Source organism: Morus notabilis, unplaced genomic scaffold (genome assembly GCF_000414095.1).
Source record: "Morus notabilis unplaced genomic scaffold, ASM41409v2 Scaffold212, whole genome shotgun sequence".
Lineage (NCBI taxonomy): Eukaryota > Viridiplantae > Streptophyta > Magnoliopsida > Rosales > Moraceae > Morus > Morus notabilis.
The window spans coordinates 853,739-871,679 of NW_010361298.1; the positions used below are offsets into that span (position 1 = coordinate 853,739).

The 17,941-nt window shown below is 36.4% G+C and overlaps 1 protein-coding gene across 2 annotated transcripts; it reads left to right on the forward strand.

Annotated features, from left to right (window-relative positions):
* The first annotated feature begins 834 nt into the window (after window positions 1-834).
* On the forward strand, window positions 835-16,722 carry LOC21407465 (protein EFR3 homolog B). 2 transcript variants are annotated; one of them, XM_024166313.1, is made up of 21 exons: window positions 835-977; window positions 1,654-1,827; window positions 2,456-2,530; window positions 3,145-3,260; window positions 7,851-7,965; window positions 8,366-8,494; window positions 8,703-8,750; window positions 8,994-9,199; window positions 9,324-9,520; window positions 9,612-9,898; window positions 10,807-10,956; window positions 11,045-11,389; window positions 11,510-11,659; window positions 12,263-12,338; window positions 13,318-13,445; window positions 13,584-13,784; window positions 14,486-14,626; window positions 14,700-14,828; window positions 15,187-15,399; window positions 16,187-16,378; window positions 16,515-16,722. In XM_024166313.1, the coding sequence occupies exons 2-20, from the start codon at window positions 1,693-1,695 to the stop codon at window positions 16,343-16,345; spliced, it is 3,000 nt and encodes a 999-aa protein (XP_024022081.1). In that variant the 5' UTR covers window positions 835-977; window positions 1,654-1,692; the 3' UTR covers window positions 16,346-16,378; window positions 16,515-16,722. The 2 variants fall into 2 exon arrangements, with proteins under 2 accessions (XP_024022081.1, XP_024022080.1); XM_024166312.1 differs by lacking the exon at window positions 16,515-16,722 and having other exon boundaries at window positions 16,187-16,451.
* Window positions 16,723-17,941: the final 1,219 nt, after the last annotated feature.

Genomic DNA, 17,941 nt, shown 5'->3' on the forward strand with positions numbered 1-17,941 from the left:
ACATTGTTTTCATTTCACAAAAAAATTAAAATTTAAATACAAAAATTTAAAATTACTAATTTAAACACATAAATTAAATTTACTGTCACTCTCTGAACCACTCCCCTCCATGACATTAATAGATCTTTTCTTACTTTTTTTAAGATATTGGAAAAACATAAAAAGTGATTTTTCAACCGAAAAAATGGATTATCGTTTTGTAATGTCCGAGAAGAGGCAACATGTTCCATAAAAAAAAAAAAGAAGAGACAAAATAATAATAATAATAATAATAATAATAGTTATTATTATTATTATTATTATTATAATAATAATAATAATAAAGGCTTTTGGTGCTGGATCATTCATTTTGATTTTTAATATCTAAAATAATATTTAACTAATTATATTACACTATATTTATAATGAGCTTAAATATAAAAGCATTAAAAAGTTAATTAAACATCATTTTTAACTTTTCTTTATAAATGATGATAAAATGTTACAATGCAATTTATAAAACGTCATTTTAATTTTTTTTTAAAAGTAATTTCCCTGCAGGAAAAAAATGAATTATTGGTTCTCTCATATTAATGTCCGAGAAGAGACATAAAAAAAATGTCGTAGGAGCTGAGCTGGGGTTTATCAAAGTATCTTCCAACAATATTTAAATTTATTTTAAATATATTGCACTTTTTTTCTTTTAAGGCCTAATTTACTTTTACTAATTTAAATTTTTAATTCTAAATTTTTATAATTAAAATTTTTTTAAAAATATCACATTTAATTTTTTTCTTTAAAATCAAAAACCCTCTAAAAATATATTTCAGTTTAAACTCGAATCCGCAGAGAAAGCGTAACGCTTTTTTCTTTCTGATTTATGTATGATCTATCCCTTTTCTTTTTCTTCGTCGTCAAACTCGTTGGCCTTTTTGTCTTGGTTCAGATCGTGATCCCTTTGAAATAACTCAGAAATTTTCGTGTCGTTTTTCCAATCGGTGCGTATCTGAGAATTTTCCATTTCAATCTCTACATTTTTTTCTGATAAAAGTTCATCGCAATTTGCTCTTTAATCTTCCACTTTCCTCTTGTTTGACTTCCGAAATTCAACCAGGTTTCGAGCTTTCTGAAGCAAACGACTCTTAAAAAAACTCATAATTCTGTGGAAATTATTGTGGTGTATTAATAATTATTGTGTTTTTTGTCCCTTTTTTTTTGTCCTTTTTCTTCTAATCATTTGATTCTGTTAATTTTTGACGAGTTTTTTTTTTTATATATTTTTCTCGTAAAACAGTTCATAAACCTCGAATTCTGATGAATTGAACAATTTCTGTCGGGAATGTTCTGAATTAGAGCTTGTTTCAATTTTTTGTATTTTCTCAATTGCATTTGGTAATTGGAGTTGAGTTTGCGAGCACGCAGGGGATTTGAGCTAAAGAGCATAGTTCAGTAGAAAATGTTCAAATTTAGAATTATATTTCTTAATCATGTGACACTGTTAGTTTTTGTTGTGTGTGAAAATGGAAATTGAGCTTTAGATTCTTGAGAGAAACACTAGAAGAACATAATTCATAAATATTAGAAATTACAAGACACTTTTCCTTTATTATATTTATCAATCGTGTTACACTGTTAGTTTATGGAAATTGTTGCATAATTGGATTTGGTTTTCAGAGCAAGTAGGGAGTGATTGTACTTTTCCCCCCTTAGAAAATGGGGGTTATGTCGAGGCGGGTTGTCCCCGCCTGCGGCAACCTCTGTTTCTTTTGCCCTTCAATGCGAGCAAGATCAAGACAGCCTGTGAAACGCTACAAAAAGTTGCTTGCTGATATCTTCCCCCGCAATCAGGTTAACTCTTTTTCATTTGTTTTGTTTTTCGCTTTTCGATCGATCTTGTGTGGTTTTTCTGGTCTGGAAGAACACTGCTTTGTCTGTAGTCATACTGTCTATGCATAAAATTACGGTGTGATTACTATGTTTTTAACTGTGGTGTTATAACGATTGGATATGTTTTGCGTAAGGAGCATCCTTTGTTAATGTCAGATACTGAAAACAGTACAAAGGAAACGAGGACAAAGAGTCCTAAAAAATAAGGACGTTTGGTTGGAGGATTCAAACCATGTGATTCGAACTATTTTCGATTTACGTGAATTTTTTGTGAGAAAAAATACTGTAGCGAACCACGAATCATGATTCGAATCAGGGAACGAATCCCTCTACCAAACATCAATAAAAGCCATCCGAGGTATTGAATTTAAGTTTTATTATCAGTTCACTCATCACGGTAATTGTGGTTAATGTGGTGATGTTGAACCGTGAAAGTATAGCCACCAGTAGGTCTAGTATTGCTGTTATCACAACTGATACTTGTATATAAATTTGTAGCTTTGGTCAGAAATTAAAACCTGTCTTATGCTCGTTTGGTTCATGAACGTCTGCTTATCTATTTGTTGTTCTTGACAAATATGTTTAGCAGGATGCTGAATTGAATGACAGGAAAATTGGGAAACTTTGTGTATATGCTTCAAAAAATCCACTGCGAATTCCCAAAGTAAGCGTTTATGTTTATATTTTCTTATTCCCCATTCTAGTGTTTATTCTCCAGATTTGTCTTTGGACGAGAAATTATGTTGTTCTATCTTTGTATGAGGTTCAATATATATATATATATATATATATATATTGTTAGGAAATTATCCTATTCAGCGTCTGTGCTTTATCAATGTTGTTTTTAATGTTAGATTTAAACAGGTTTGCACCTTTTCTTTTTTTTGTGATTATAAAAGTGGGATTACACTCTGTTGATTATGAGCTAATATTGTCTTTAACCGCACACTGAGTTTCACTGTATTGTAATATAGCTGAATCAAGATTGGGATCCAATTTCTTTTGTTCTGGAAATGCCTAGTTCTAACTGGGTTTTGGGGATTATGATTAGTTTTATTTATTTTCCAAAATGTCATAATATTAGTTTAGATTTGCAAAAGTGGCTCAACAATTGAAGTTACCTTTTGTTTTGGATAAATAAAAAGTGAGGTTACTTGTCAGGCATGAATTTTCCTTTTCAAAATTCTTTTGGCAATCGGAAATTTTTCCAAGTTATCCATGTTTGCATTAGGCTTTAAGAACAAATGTATCATGTCTGTCAGTGTGTATCATTTGCAGATCACTGAGAACCTAGAGCAAAGATGTTACAAGGATTTGCGAAACGAGAACTATGGATCTGTAAAAGTTGTATTATGCATTTATAGGAAGTTGTTGTTGTCATGCAAGGACCAGATGTAAGTCTCATATGCTTTAGTTTACATTTCTGTTTTTATTTTTTTTATTTTAAACCCCAATTTCCTGTCCAGTCTACATTTTAAAGTAAGGTGAGAGTGGTCGAAAATTAGGAGTGTAAGCGTTTGAGAAATAACTGAGGGAGAAAGAAATGAATGTTTGTTTGAGAATTGTAAAGAATGGATTCTCTGTGTTGAGTAATGGTTGGTACAATGCTTAAATAACTTATTACAGATCTAACAAAACTATCTGAAGTAGCTAATAGAAATGTTAGATGCGTAAGCTCCTCTGCTTGTAACTAAATGTCAAACTAATTACTACAGCTTTAAGCTAACTAATACCAACAGCTAATCCGCTATCCTTTACAATGAGAAAAGGAACTTTCAGAAGAGAATTTATAAAACAATGACATAATAACCTTACACTTGGCAGGCACATATTTAGATGACTTGAACTTAGGTTGAAACTTTTCTATGGATGAAATCCCTATTTATCCTATATGTGTTTCATAGCTAAAAACGCAGTATTTTAAATCTTTTAGGACTTCTACTGATGAGGTTTTTTGATGAAGACAGCTTTTTGTTTAAAGAATCCAGCAGAAAGTAATGTTGATTACTGGAGATATGAACATTGCTGGCGCCCTCCAGCTAACGTATCTAAACAAGAAAAGATTAAAGGAGATATAAGTTTGACATTGACATACCACAGGTGTATTAGTTTTTCAAAATGTATATACTACATAAAGAAACATCTAAAAACACAAACAAGATAAACTACCACAGATGAATTAGTTAATTCGAAATGGATATACTATATTCAGAAACTTGTAGAAGCACACACATGATAACTACCACAGATGAATTAGTTTTCCAAAATGTATATACTATATACACATAAACAAGTAGAAGCAAACACATGATGAACAACTCAGTTTCCTCTCCTACGATAGAGGAAAAAAATTAGAAAGAAAAGGGTTTCCAATTATATTCTGGCTTTGTAAACATTTTCGAAAGTGATTTTTTTTTAAAATAAGAAACACCTTCATTGATATAAATAAGGTACAGTAGAGGACAAGAAGTCCTCACACAACAAAGACAAAAACTCAGCAGATGAAATCATAATACATCGTAACCTATCAAACTCAAAATGAGATCCCAACCCCTCAAATCCGAGGATGAAAATCCGCAAATTCTTTATCTTCAAATGTCCATAATGCTACCCAATAAACTAGTAACATCATTTTCTACTCATTCAAAAATGCGATTATTTCTTCCAGCCACAATGACCAGAATGTAGCAAGAACAATGATACTCCAAAACCGTCTACATCTCTAACTCCACTCAATAAGTATATATGCATCCAATAATTCAGTGACACAGCTAGGAAGAGCCCATGAGAACCGAAACTTCTCTACAATGTTGTACCAAATCTTCGATGAAAATGGACAGTGAAGGAATAGATGGTTCGATGTTTCGTTATCATTCCTGCAAAGAACACATCAGCTTGGGGAAATATAAAGGTAAGTTGCAACAAATCATAAGTATTCAGCTTGAAAAGAGCAAGCAGCCAGCCAAAAACCTGAATTTTCGTCGGAACCGAGATTTTTCAAATGAAACAGTGTAGGGGAAAAGTAGGATAGGAATGATTGTTAATTAATGAAATGAAAAAAGATTTACAGGAGAACAAACACGACCCCTCCAAATCCCAAACCCATCTATCCGCAGACCCAATACACACCTGTTAGCACTCCAGCCCTCAGTTTTGTGTATGCGAGAAGGAGTAGGAAGGAGCAGGGGCAGGAGGGGAAATTGGTTAACACTGGATCAAGGCAAGGGTAAAGGGCGTCGTTAGAATACGGTTATGGGTTATGGGGATGTGTGCAAGGGCCAGATATGGGAATGAGGAGTTAGTTAGAGGATTGAGAAATAAATAGCCTACGGCTAGAGAATGTAGGGTATCGAGAATTAAGAGAAGACTTGAGTCTGAGGAGGTTAGGAGGGGTCCTCGAATTCACCTCCATCTTTAATTTCCAGTTTTGTATTTTGCTTCCCCTGTACGTATTTTGATCATCATTCAATCAAAGGAACCGGGCTATTCTGGTTATTTCTTCTGAATTCCTATTGATTTTCTTAGCTCAAACGTTTATTTTTGTCTAGAACAAAGGAAGTCCTAACAATTTGGTATCAGAGAACCAATCCATGGCAAACCAAACAGATCGTTTCACGTTGTTGGAGAGGAGACTGAATGGGTTCCAGGACTCTCTGCAATCCTTCGGGGACATGGTGAGCCCAGTTCCTCGCCTCCAAGGAGACGTGGTGACGATGGGAGCACGCCTCGGAGAAGTACAAGGTGAGATGGCTTCCATGGGAACCAAGATCGACGGGCTCCAGGGCTCAATTGCGAGGCCGGCGGAATTCATGGTGAGGCAAGCGCGCATCGACCAGTCACCACCCAGGCGGCAACGGGGCGAGTTCAATTCTCCGGGGCGGGGAAGGAATGATCAGACTCCCCCACGGAGGGAGGCCCTGCGGCCAGCACGAGGCGAGTACAGTCCGCCGAGGGGGGAGCCAGCGAGGGGAAGAATGGGACACCCCCGCTACAGGTCGCCGGAGAGAGTGCAAAATCGAGGGGAACACCGGGGAAAGAAGCTGGAACTTCCATTGTCCCGTGGGGAGGATCCTCATGGGTGGATTTTCAGGGCCGAGTGTTACTTCACCGTCAACGACGTGGACGAAGACGAGAAGATCCTAGCTGCTTCCATATGCATGGAAGGTCGAGCCCTTAGCTGGTATCAATGGCCTGATTCGCAGGAGCCGTTCGAAGAGTGGCAGGAGCTGCGGGCAGCCATCCTTCAGCGGTTTAGCCTGTCGCAGGAAGGAGACCCCACCAAGAGACTAATGGCGCTTCGGCAAGGGGGAACAGTGGCAGAGTACTGGGAAGGGTTCGAGGCTTTAGCGGCGACTCTGAGCGGCATTCCCGAGAAGGTTTACAGAAGCGCTTTCCTCAACGGCCTGAGAGAGGATATTCGGGTGGAGGTGAAGATGCACAGGCCCATTGGGCTGCCCGAGACTATGGACTTGGCCCAACAGGTGGAAGACAGGCTGGAGGTAGTGGATCGGGTACGGAAAGGTTGGGCGGGTCGGAGCAACCGGGTTGATTGTTGGAGCAAACCGGGTTATAATAATAGCCCTAGCTGCTCGGACATTCCAGAGGGCTCCCTTCGATCCCAAACACCGTGCGACCCCCCCACAGCACCGCGACACCAAGAGGCTCCTGGAGGGGCGGTGGGTGGGACGGCTAACGGCGGTTCATCTTTCCGAAGGCTCTCCTACGAGGAGATACAACAGAAACGGGCACGGGGGCTTTGTTTCCGGTGCGATGAAGAGTTTAGTCCGGGGCACCGCTGTAAGCTCCGACAGCTTCAAGTCCTTCTTGTCTCTGGGGAAGATTCCGACCGGGAGGAGGACCTGCGGGAGGAATCGGCTGAAGCAGCAACCGTACAGGGGGAGACCACCAAAGGTAACGTCGATCTTTCACTTAACTCTCTTTGGGGATTTGCCTCCGCAAAGACCATGAAATTGCGAGGAACCATCGGCGACCGGGAAGTCGTCATGTTGGTCGATAGTGGGGTCTCCCACAGTTTCATTTTGGCTGAGCTGGTGCGGACTCTGGCCTTACCAACGGATTTATCTGTGCGGCACAAGATTCAGGTGGGCAACGACATGAATTTTCAACAAAAAGGGGTGTGCCGAGGGGTGCGGATTCACATACAGGGACACTGGGTGATCGAGGACTTCTTCCCGTTTGAATTAGGCAGTGCGGAAGTAGTTTTGGGAATTACGTGGCTACGTACCCTGGGTGAGGTTCGGGCAGATTGGGCGAATTTCACCATGAAATTCTAGCAGGAGGGAAGTTGGGTACAGTGGACTGGGGATCCATCCCTCAGCTATTCACCAGTAAGTTTCCGTTCCTTAACTCGCTTTTGTCAAGCACGGGAGGTGGGGGTGCACCTGGAATTAAACACGGTAGGGGCAGAAGGGCTAGCCGTGGAAACGCACAACTTGCTACCGGAATTTGATGGACTCATCCGGCGTTTCCACCACGTCTTCGATACTCTAACCATGACAGTAACCCCGCCACTTCTCCCAATTCGTTCTCACTAGGATTCCTTCCAAAATGAAAGTTCCGAGATACTACATTACCATTGATAAAGGTATAAAGGGCTGAAATTGGTGCATTGTGTTTTGAAGACAATCTAAAGAGGTTTGGAAATAGGACGGAAAAGGATTCATCTCCAACCCACACATCCTCCCAAAATCTCACCCTATTCCCCTCCCCAATCTTCAATCTAAGAAAAAGCCTTCCAATTGTATTGTGGCTTTGTAAACAATCAAAAGTGATCAAGTCGCATGTTTGAAGTGTGTGTATATATATATGTATGTATATATTAGAAGGTTTAAAGAATATATTAATGCGCCTGCATTTACGGTGCAAGAATATTGTGAGCATCTGCAAATTCATATTCTGAACTGTTTGTTTTATTTGATAATTTATATATGATGACATTCACTGGTTCCCTTTGATGGTTGCAGGCCTTTGTTTGCTGGTAGTTTATTAGGCCTTGTTCGGACTCTATTGGAACAAACTCGACAGCATGAAATGCGGATTCTGGGTTGTAAAACTCTTGCTGATTTTGTAAGAAGCCAGGTACATGTTTGTCTAAAAGAAGGGATGCTCTGGTTTGTGAAAATCATTTGAACATTTGTCTAATAATAAAATGGCTAGAGTGTTGGTAGTTTATATGTGGCAGACTCTTTTAACTGGCCCCTAAATAACGTTAGGTACCAAATTTTAAGTTGGTGAAAGCAGAAAGTTCATATGATTTTCTGAATAGGATGAGGAAAAGTAAGGATTGTAGTTAGACAACTGGATTTTGGGCTTAAATGCTATCTGGGGGTGTATCAAACTCCTGTGCTTGTTGCCTTGTATATGTGCCTATTAAGTTCATTACATTTTTCCTGTAGACCATAATATGGCAAATATAGCATGAATATATTTTTTTTAAAGCTATTGGTCGATTGAAACTGACATTTTCAAATAAAAGTAGATGGATAGTACATACATATTCAACTTGGAGGGCCTCATTCCTAAACTTTGTCAACTAGCTCAAGAAGTTGGAGACGATGAAAGAGCTTTGCAGTTACGTGCAGCTGGACTGCAAGTTCTAGCTTTTATGGTATATATATTCCCTTTTTTCCAGTCTGATAGTGATATTTATATTCTTGCACTCATAATGATTGCCTTCTGCTTTCCTTTGACCTTTTTATACGTATAGCTACCCAGTTTACTTCATGATCAGAAAATGAAGTCAATTGCTTTTGTTCAGAAGTAAATGGTCTGTTTTCCCACTTAATTTTTTATGTAATTTTTTTCCTTGCTTGTAGGTGCGGTTCATGGGCGAACAGTCTCATATCTCTATGGACTTCGATAGTGTGAGTAATCTAAACCTCCTATATTACTACTGTTTTGGCCATATAGCACCCTCAAACTAGTTATTATTTTGAATATTTTGGACAAAAATAAAGTTGAAGCTTGGAGTATCTTGGCAAGTGATTCGATTGTCATGGTTTTTTTTTTCCTCTTTTTTTTTTTTTTTTTTTTTTTTTTTTTGGGATTTTGATGGGAAAGCAATTGTTAAGTTTAAATTTTGAAATCTTCATCCTGTTGGCTTGTAGATTATAGCAGTGACATTGGAAAACTTCACTGATTTTCAAAGTCATCCTGGTAACGCCAAGGAGGACAAAGGAAAATCTCAATCTCATGACCAGCAGGTTCATGGAGTGCCAACGGCTGATGTTGATGTTTCATCTTCCCCAGAATTGGGACAGAAGGCACTGTCATTACCAAACCTCATGAAAAAACCTGATTTGGATCCCACAATGTAAGTATTTATGACTTCATCCTTTCATTGGTTTTTTCTGGGTTTTGTTAGGGAACAGTTTATGTTCTTTTGTGGGAGATTTACTGTCCTTAACATCCCGTTATTCACATTACACTTTTCACAGGGATAACAGTAGGTGCCCTTCTTACTGGTCTAGTGTTTGCTTGAGTAATATGGCCAAATTGGCAAAAGAAGCTACAACTGTTCGCCGTGTACTTGAACCTCTTTTCCAAAATTTTGATGGTGAGAACCATTGGTCCCAAGAAAAAGGACTTGCATATCCTGTTTTGTTATATTTGCAGTCACTTTTAGAGGAGTCAGGTAAGAACTAGACCCTTAATTTTATTTAGTTTATGACATTTCATCGTCCCTGCATATGGATATAATTGACACATAGCTTCTTGATCACCAGGACAGAACTCCCATCTGTTATTGTCTATATTGGTCAAACACTTGGATCATAAGAATGTTGTTAAACAACCTCTCTTACAGATAAATATTCTCAGTGTTACCACACAACTAGCAAAAAGTGCAAAGCAACAGACTTCAGTAGCAATCATTGGTGCACTCGCTGATCTGGTGAAGCATTTGCGTAAATGCCTTCAAAACCAAGCTGAAGCATCGAGCCCGAAGAGTACAGAATGCGAGTCTGCTCTTCAGACAGCCTTAGAAAGATGCATCTCGCAACTCTCAGATAAGGTTTGTGTGTGTTTTTAAAGCCAAAAATATATCAATGGAACTCCCGTACAGAACATTTAATTTAGTCTTTTGATGTTGGAAGTATTCTACAAATATATTTTAGCTTGAACCTTGTATTATATGGATCTTCAGTATCTTCAGGTGTGTGTGGATTTACCGTTAGGCTATGCTTGCAACCACTTAACATGTATACTTTTTGAATGCTTTAATAATATATAATCTACAGTCGGACACATAAAATAAATGTATTGTAGGATAATTGTTGCTCCACTTCTCGTCCATCTGGAAACTTCTAGTAATCTTTTATTGTCAATGATGTTTCTTGTTTCTTATTAAAAAAAGAAAGGGAAAAAATAAAAACAAAATCAAATTTTGGATTGCACCTACGAAGAAATCAAATTTTGGAGTCAAGTCGACTTAGTCCATTAGATATAACAAAAAGAAAAATCAAAATGATCGACTTAGTTTATTAAAGGTTGCGACTTAAGTTCTGGATTGAGCCAATGAAGAAATCAAATTTTGGTGTCAAGTCGCAACAGACATGCATTTTTTCGTTTGATTTGGAATTAATTCCCATATTGGAAGACAAAATAATTGGTACACTTCTAGCAAAATGCTATGGCTTCTGTGGCCTCGGGGAGGTCGTGATTTTAAATTCTGCAATTTTCCGTCTATGCTTATAAATTCCTTAATCTTCTTGTTTGGAAGTACATAAGTCGGAGTTTTCTTTTTCTTTCTTTCTTTTTGCTTGGAAAGTAAAAGTAAGAATTAAACACATTAAATTGGATAATAGTGCTCAGAAATTAGGTGTTTCTGCTTCTTTTTTTTTTATGGGCTAATGTACTTTTTGGTCAGGCATGGCACGTATATCAGAATATTGTAAATTGAGATAACTTTTTGATTAATAGGTTGGAGATGTTGGTCCCATTCTTGATATGATGGCTATGGTACTGGAGAACATCTCAACTAGTACAGTTGTTGCTAGAACAACTATTTCTGCAGTCTACCAAACTGCAAAAATTGTCTCATCTGTTCCAAATATGTATTACGACAATAAGGTTAGTGCACCGTCATGCACATGTTGCTTCACGTTCTAGACTACTATTTCGGTCTTGATATAGTTTTTTACTCGTAAACTTTCTCCAGGCTTTTCCTGATGCACTTTTTCATCAACTACTCCTAGCAATGACCCATCCAGACCATGAAACACGAGTTGGAGCACACAGCATTTTGTCTATGGTTCTTATGCCAACTGTACTTTCTCCTTGGTTAGACCAGAAAATAAAGCTTTCAGAAGATGTTTCTGGAAATTTGGTAAGTACAATGCAGGATGTTAGGTATGGAAGATTCTCCTCTCAGGACAAGAGTAGAGGCAATGCAGTGACCGTTGATGGAGAAATGGTAGACAAAGAAAGTCAAATGTCAGATGTCTATACGAAGCAATCTGGGCAATCCTACGGCTTCAATGGTGCTTTGGTCGGCATAAAAACTGTATGAGTATTGAACTAGTGCAAACATTACAATTATGAAAGATTATTCTTGCTTTATTTGATCAATTAGAGAGAAATATCTTGTCATTTTGCTTTAAAAAAAACTTGCTAAAACTTCCAGGAACTAACTGCGCTTCAGCTGAGCAGTCACCAAGTGAGTCTTTTGCTTTCATCAATCTGGGTTCAGGCAACTTCTGCCGAAAATACTCCTGCAAATTTTGAAGCGATGGCCCACACTTATAACATTGCTCTACTGTCTACCCGATCTAAGGTTAGACTCCGCATGTATTTTATGGTGTTACTCGTTTCCTTTTATATGATTGTTTATTTCTTTAGCATCGTTTCTCATCCTTATGCAGCACGCTTCTTGACATTTTATATGTGTGCATTCCTGTCTCTTCATCCTGAAGTTTTAATATGTTTGGAGATTTAAGTTTTTGAATAGTGAGTTTGTATATCTTGCGAAATATAATCTCATTTATTTATTTTTTTTTTCTGGATTGTCTTGAGTACTACTATAAGATCAGACTTCTTTGCATGGATCCTTTGGAATGTTGTGGGGCTCAGTTTTGAGGGTATCAGTTTTCCTCCTGAACTATCACCAGGAATCTGAGTTGAATTACAAACAACCTTCCGTGCCAGTGCATGAATTTTACTAGGAAACAAGTTTTCCAGATAAATAAAGAAGATTCTTGACACTATTACTTGAGATGCCCTTGACATAGAGTAGGAGTATGTACGGGGGAGGAGATTCTCATAGAAAGAGCAACAATCAGTTTATATTATTGTTATGTTGGAATGTAGTGAAAGTGATTCAATGCTTTTATTCAATGGATATTCTAACACTTTTGTTTATGTGTTATGCTGGTGATAGACCTCCAATCCTGCGGCACTTGTTGGATGCTTCCAGCTAGCATTTTCCCTAAGAACTCTCTCTCTGGGTAAAGAAGGTAAGTGCTTTACTCTTCTGCGATATCTCTTATCTATTTTAAGGACACTAGTTAACTATTTTAAATAATTGCAGATAATTTGATGCTATTAGCATGCAGTAGGTTTCATGTACTTACTCAGATCAGGAATAGAAACTCTATTAGTAAGAAAATAAAAATTCTGATTCGCTGTCTAGAAGAACAAGGAGTTCTCCAGACAGGGAAACACAAAAAAATAAAAAAGTATATATATATATATATATATACACATATACATATACATATATATATATATATATATATTACAAGAGGACAAACTCTTAAATTCTTTTAACTAGAAGGCCCATGGTGTACGGTACTGTACTATCTTCCTATAGATAAAAAAACATAATATAGTGTTTACCATAAAGAACTATTTTTTCGCCAACCAAATGCCCCACCGCCATAACATCATTAGTGTTAATCTTTCCATGCACTGGAGCCATATGAAAACGTGTATTTTTGTGGAATAAGTAGTTTTTCTAGTTACCCAATAGGTACAAACCAAATAGATAGATTATCATTCTACGAGGAAAAATGATGTAAAAGGAAATAACCTGGAAAATTTCAAACCGGATTCTCCTCTCGCCACTCCCCCAGCTTCAGTACTTGTCTCCTGCAGTGGGATTGACTTTTTGCAAAATGGCTTATGCTTGTATATCATCATATACTAGACAATGTGGTCCGCAGTTTTGAATCACGTCAGAACAACACTGCCAAGTACAAATAACTGATTTATAATTGAGTGAGCACTCCTTTGCAAGTAAAATGCCAAGAAATCTCTTTCGTCTTTCCAAGATGGAACTTCTATTTCAAATGCTTGGATTGCGGTTTTCCCTCTGTATATTATATTTGGAAACTACCATCTAGAAAAGAAATCTTAAGCTTGTCTGTTAAAACCATTTGGGTTGTTCTTTCATTAATTTGTTTCTAATGTACGTTTTCTTGATGCTTATTATAGGAGGTCTGCAGCCCTCTCGTAGAAGATCACTTTTTACCTTGGCATCGTTCATGCTTATATTTTCAGCTAGGATTGGAAATATTCCAGAGCTCATTCCTCTTGTTAAAGCATATTTGACGAATAAAACGGTTAATCTCTGCACCTTATATTTCAAATGCATATGCTTTTCTTTTTTTACCTCTGCTTTTTTTTTTTTTTGGTCCTGTAAAAATCTTGAAACTGACATGTATATTATTTAACCTTTTTAATGATCTAAATTACAATAGGTTGATCCTCATCTTCAGTTGGTTGACGATGCTTGTCTGCGGGCTGTTTTTGTGGAGTCTGGTAAGGGGAAGATTTTTTATGGATCACAGGAAGATGAAGTTGGTGCATTGAAGTCTCTGTCAGCAATAAAATTAGATGACCAGCAGTTGAAAGAAACAGTGATATCCCACTTCATGACCAAATTCGCAAAATTGTCAGAGGTGATATAACAATTTCTCTGCTGCAGTTTCCTTGTAGAAATTTATTAGCAGCTGAATGTGAATCCTGCTCTCCTTGGTTCATTAACACGGCTAAGATTCATTTTTGTATAGAACTATTGCATGGTTCAAGTAGTGAAATGCCCTTTATGCAATTCACTGGCAGGCAGACAATTTATTCTCTAATAATTTTATCCACAAATGAAAAAACGTTGAGGCTGTGCAAAGCAACTTAATTCCGAGTCAAATGTTAAAGATAATAAGAATCCTCATAAGAGAGGAGACAATAAACAAATAAATAAGAGACAGGCCAACCATACTGAACTTATTTTGAAATATTATATATAATATTTATGTATAACAATTCTTAAGTTTTTCAAAACTACTCCTTGTTGGGCCAAGAAAATAAATTATTAAACAACACAATTGCATTACTTATTTTTCCTGCTTTTTACCCAAGTTCATGCTGTTTCTGGGTTTGTACTAAATAAAGCTAGAATTGGACCCTTTTAGTTGAAGAAATGTAAAGCCCAAGTTTGTGCTCCAAGTTTAACTTAGGGCGCTCATTTGAGTCTAAAATCAAGGTTCTGAGGACATATAAAACTTAATTCTTGAACTTGTGTCTGTTATCCTTCGATACATACACAGATGATGTATGAAGCAGGTTTCTTTTACATTTTGACACTTTTTTCCCTTCTCTGAAGGATGAGTTATCAAGCATCAAGAAGCAATTCTCGCAGGGATTTTCACCTGATGATGCATATCTATTAGGAGCTCCATTATTCATGGAGACACCACGACCATGCTCTCCTCTTGCCCATATGGATTTTCCAGATATTGACGAGGTACTAATTTTTCTTCTCTCTCTGTCTTGATGGCCGTAGTAACCATTTTCTTTGACTAAGTGTTCGGTTTCAGATGATGCCTACAGCTGCATTAATAGATGAAGAAGCCTTTCCAGAACCAAGTGGAAGCCAATCTGATCGCAAAACATCAATCTCCATCAATACCCTTGACATTCTGAGTGTTAATCAGCTTCTAGAATCTGTAAGACAGTGCTCATATTTTATCTCAGTTTTGGAACATCTTTCTCAGTGATGGTTCAATTTCTATAGTTCCCTTGAAAGTATTATGTGGGCTGGAGAAAGGCCATTGACACTTTTTTTTTTTTTTTCTTTTGTCTAATATCAGGAGCTTCTGATGACCATTAATTTTTGCTATTGTATCCTAACAAAAGAAAAATACCAGAAAAATGCATTCTATTAAGAGGGAAAAAAACGCTACCGTTTTTCTTGCTGATCATTTTTCTTGTTCACGTTGTGCTAATTTCTATGTTTTACCAGAAAACCACTGCTACAGGATTCATATTCATTGGATATAATTTGGCTCCTGTTATTACTAACAGGTTCTGGAAACAGCACGCCAAGTTGCAAGCTTCCCAGTTTCCTCAACGCCAATTCCTTATGACCAGATGAAAAACCAGTGTGAAGCCCTTGTGACGGGTAAACAGCAAAAGATGTCGGTACTTCATAGTTTTAAGCAGCAGCAGCAGCAAGTAGCAAATGCAATAGTCCTTTCCAGTGTAAATGAAAGCAAATATCTCCCATTGTCAGCTAAGGTAAGGAAATTTCTCATTTAAGTAAATAAGAAAGGTAAAGACTTTCTTAGTTGTTAACTGTATAAACCTTCTCTTTCTCCTTCTCTTTCTTTTTTGGGACAAACATTTCTATTTTTTCCCATTTTGATAGGCCGGTTGCTTTGCCTCATATAGCATTGGTAGGCAATCCATGTGAAATCTGTAGTAATGCATTTATTATTCAATTGATCTGACGCAACACCAATTTTGGAAACACCCAGCACCAAAGTCACTGAATTTGAGCTTTTCAGTCGTGCTCGATAAAGCAATTGTTGATCAAATCCTTGCTCATAAATATGTGGTGTGAAACCCGATCTCCTTAAAAGATTTGAATACTTAATCCATTCTCAAGTTATGATTTCAGTGTCCCGAAACATGTCTGCATAATTTTTATTTACTTGTGTACATGGAAATTTTCAATTGGGCTATTATGTGCTGATAAAATACAAATAAAAAAATAAAAATAACCGCTAATTTGTAGGAAACAGCTGCTATGCTTACAATTGTTATACTTTTGACACTTTTGAAGGTGCCAGTAAATTCCAGAATGCAGATTAATTTTCGTCGCGTTGTACTTCATAGACTACAATTGTCAGAACATCATGAATTTATTTTGAACATAAACGCTCAAGTAGGATTGTGGACTTTGCTGTGTGATACAATAATATTCTTAGTAAATAACTATTTTGAGCTGCAGAACTTTAGCAACATGAAGCTTTATTGTTATCTTTTGCAAAGATGAACATACTAATTTGGTTTTTCTTGTCAGACAAAGGAGCATACAGAAGGGGACTTAAAGTTGATAAACAAGGAGCAAGTTCGAGTCAAGGAACAGCTTCTCGTCTGTTCGCGCGGATATGGACAGCATTCTTTCAGGCTACCGCCTTCAAGCCCTTATGACAAATTCTTGAAAGCAGCTGGCTGCTAATTGAATCATTTGGTGTTTATATAAATAACATATGTAAGTAGCTGTTATTCATTTTTTTTCATAATTTCCCTTTTTCTTCCCACTGTATTGGCCTTTTTTTTTTTTTTTTTTTTTTTTTTTTTTTTTTTACAATTTTTTTTGCAATTATCTTAGATGCTTTTGTTTCTAGCTTTACTACCCCAAAATAAACAACATGAAGAGAAGAAAATTGTGTGCGGGAGAAGGGGTGGTCTTTAATAGAAGCATCAGTATCATTATTTGTAATTCTATTTGCGAGTGTTTGGTGAGATTTGTTATTATTTATAAATATGTTTGTCTAATTTGATTCATATTAAAAGGAGATTATAATATGTATATGGTAAAAGTAAAACCTTTTGTGAGCGTTTTCTTGCTCGTGTTATTATACGCCTAGTCTATTTTTTTTCTACTTTGGAAATTGTTCATAGCTCTCAATCATCGTAAAAACAAATTAGGTGCGTTTAGAACTCGTTCTAAAATGATTTTGTTTTTTGCATGAAAATGAAAATAAAAATGTTTTCAATTTCAGACAGAAATCATTTTTGAAAATGCGTTTGGTAGTTTTATCAAGAGATTGGTTTCAGTATAAAAAAAACTCATTAATGTCTCTATTTCTTTCTCTCTGCTCGAGAGAGGAGAAAACGAAAACAAAAAATGAAAAACGATTGAAAGTCATTTTTCATTTCTCTCTCATTTTATACTAAATTAAAAAATCGTTTTCATTTTTATTTTTTGTATTTATTACGTCAAATGTCATTTTAAAAACGTTTTTAATTTTTCTTTTTTAAAAAATGTAAAAATTAAAAACGGAATTAATTTTAAACACAGTCAATATAATTTTGCTCTGGGATATTCACATAAGCATGTTCTTGGTTTTGCTATTATTTTATGGATTATCGTCTTTTCTTTTCCTTTTTTTTTTTTCCTTTTAATGATTTGAATCCTATATATTTATGAAGTCAGGTGTGGATGTACTGTGAAACTATGCCTCCAACCATTCGATTACAGTTATAGCCTTCCACTGTTGATCAATTTATGCAATACCACTTAACTTTAATTATAAGGTTTAATCTTTGAACTAATAAACCATTAATCATACACGATCATATAAACTAATAACCATTAATCATACACTATCATATAAATTACTCGGTATACTATTTTTGTTGGTATAGTTATCTTTACCAATAATATAAGCTTAGCCGACCCTAGAGAAGAGAAAGAGAGTTTTTGGATGGTTTTTTTCAAAGCGTCACTTATTCAGTGGGTTTACTTAGTGGACGTTTGGTCCATAAATTTAAAATTATAATTTAGAATTATTTTCGTTTTACGTGTTTTTTTTTAGAGAAAAATACGGTAGAGACTCATGAATCATAATTTAGAATCAATAACGAATATAAGAAACAAACGTCTCCTTAGAATTTTTGCTCTCTTAAGGTCTCATCCCATTGACGGTGTTAAAAGTGTCGTGTTGGGTGATTGTATTAAGTTGCACGTGTGATGCACATGTGTTGGTTCAGTGGCACATCGATGGTGCTTTTCCCCTCATTCAGCCCAAACTTCTCCTATGTGTTTTAA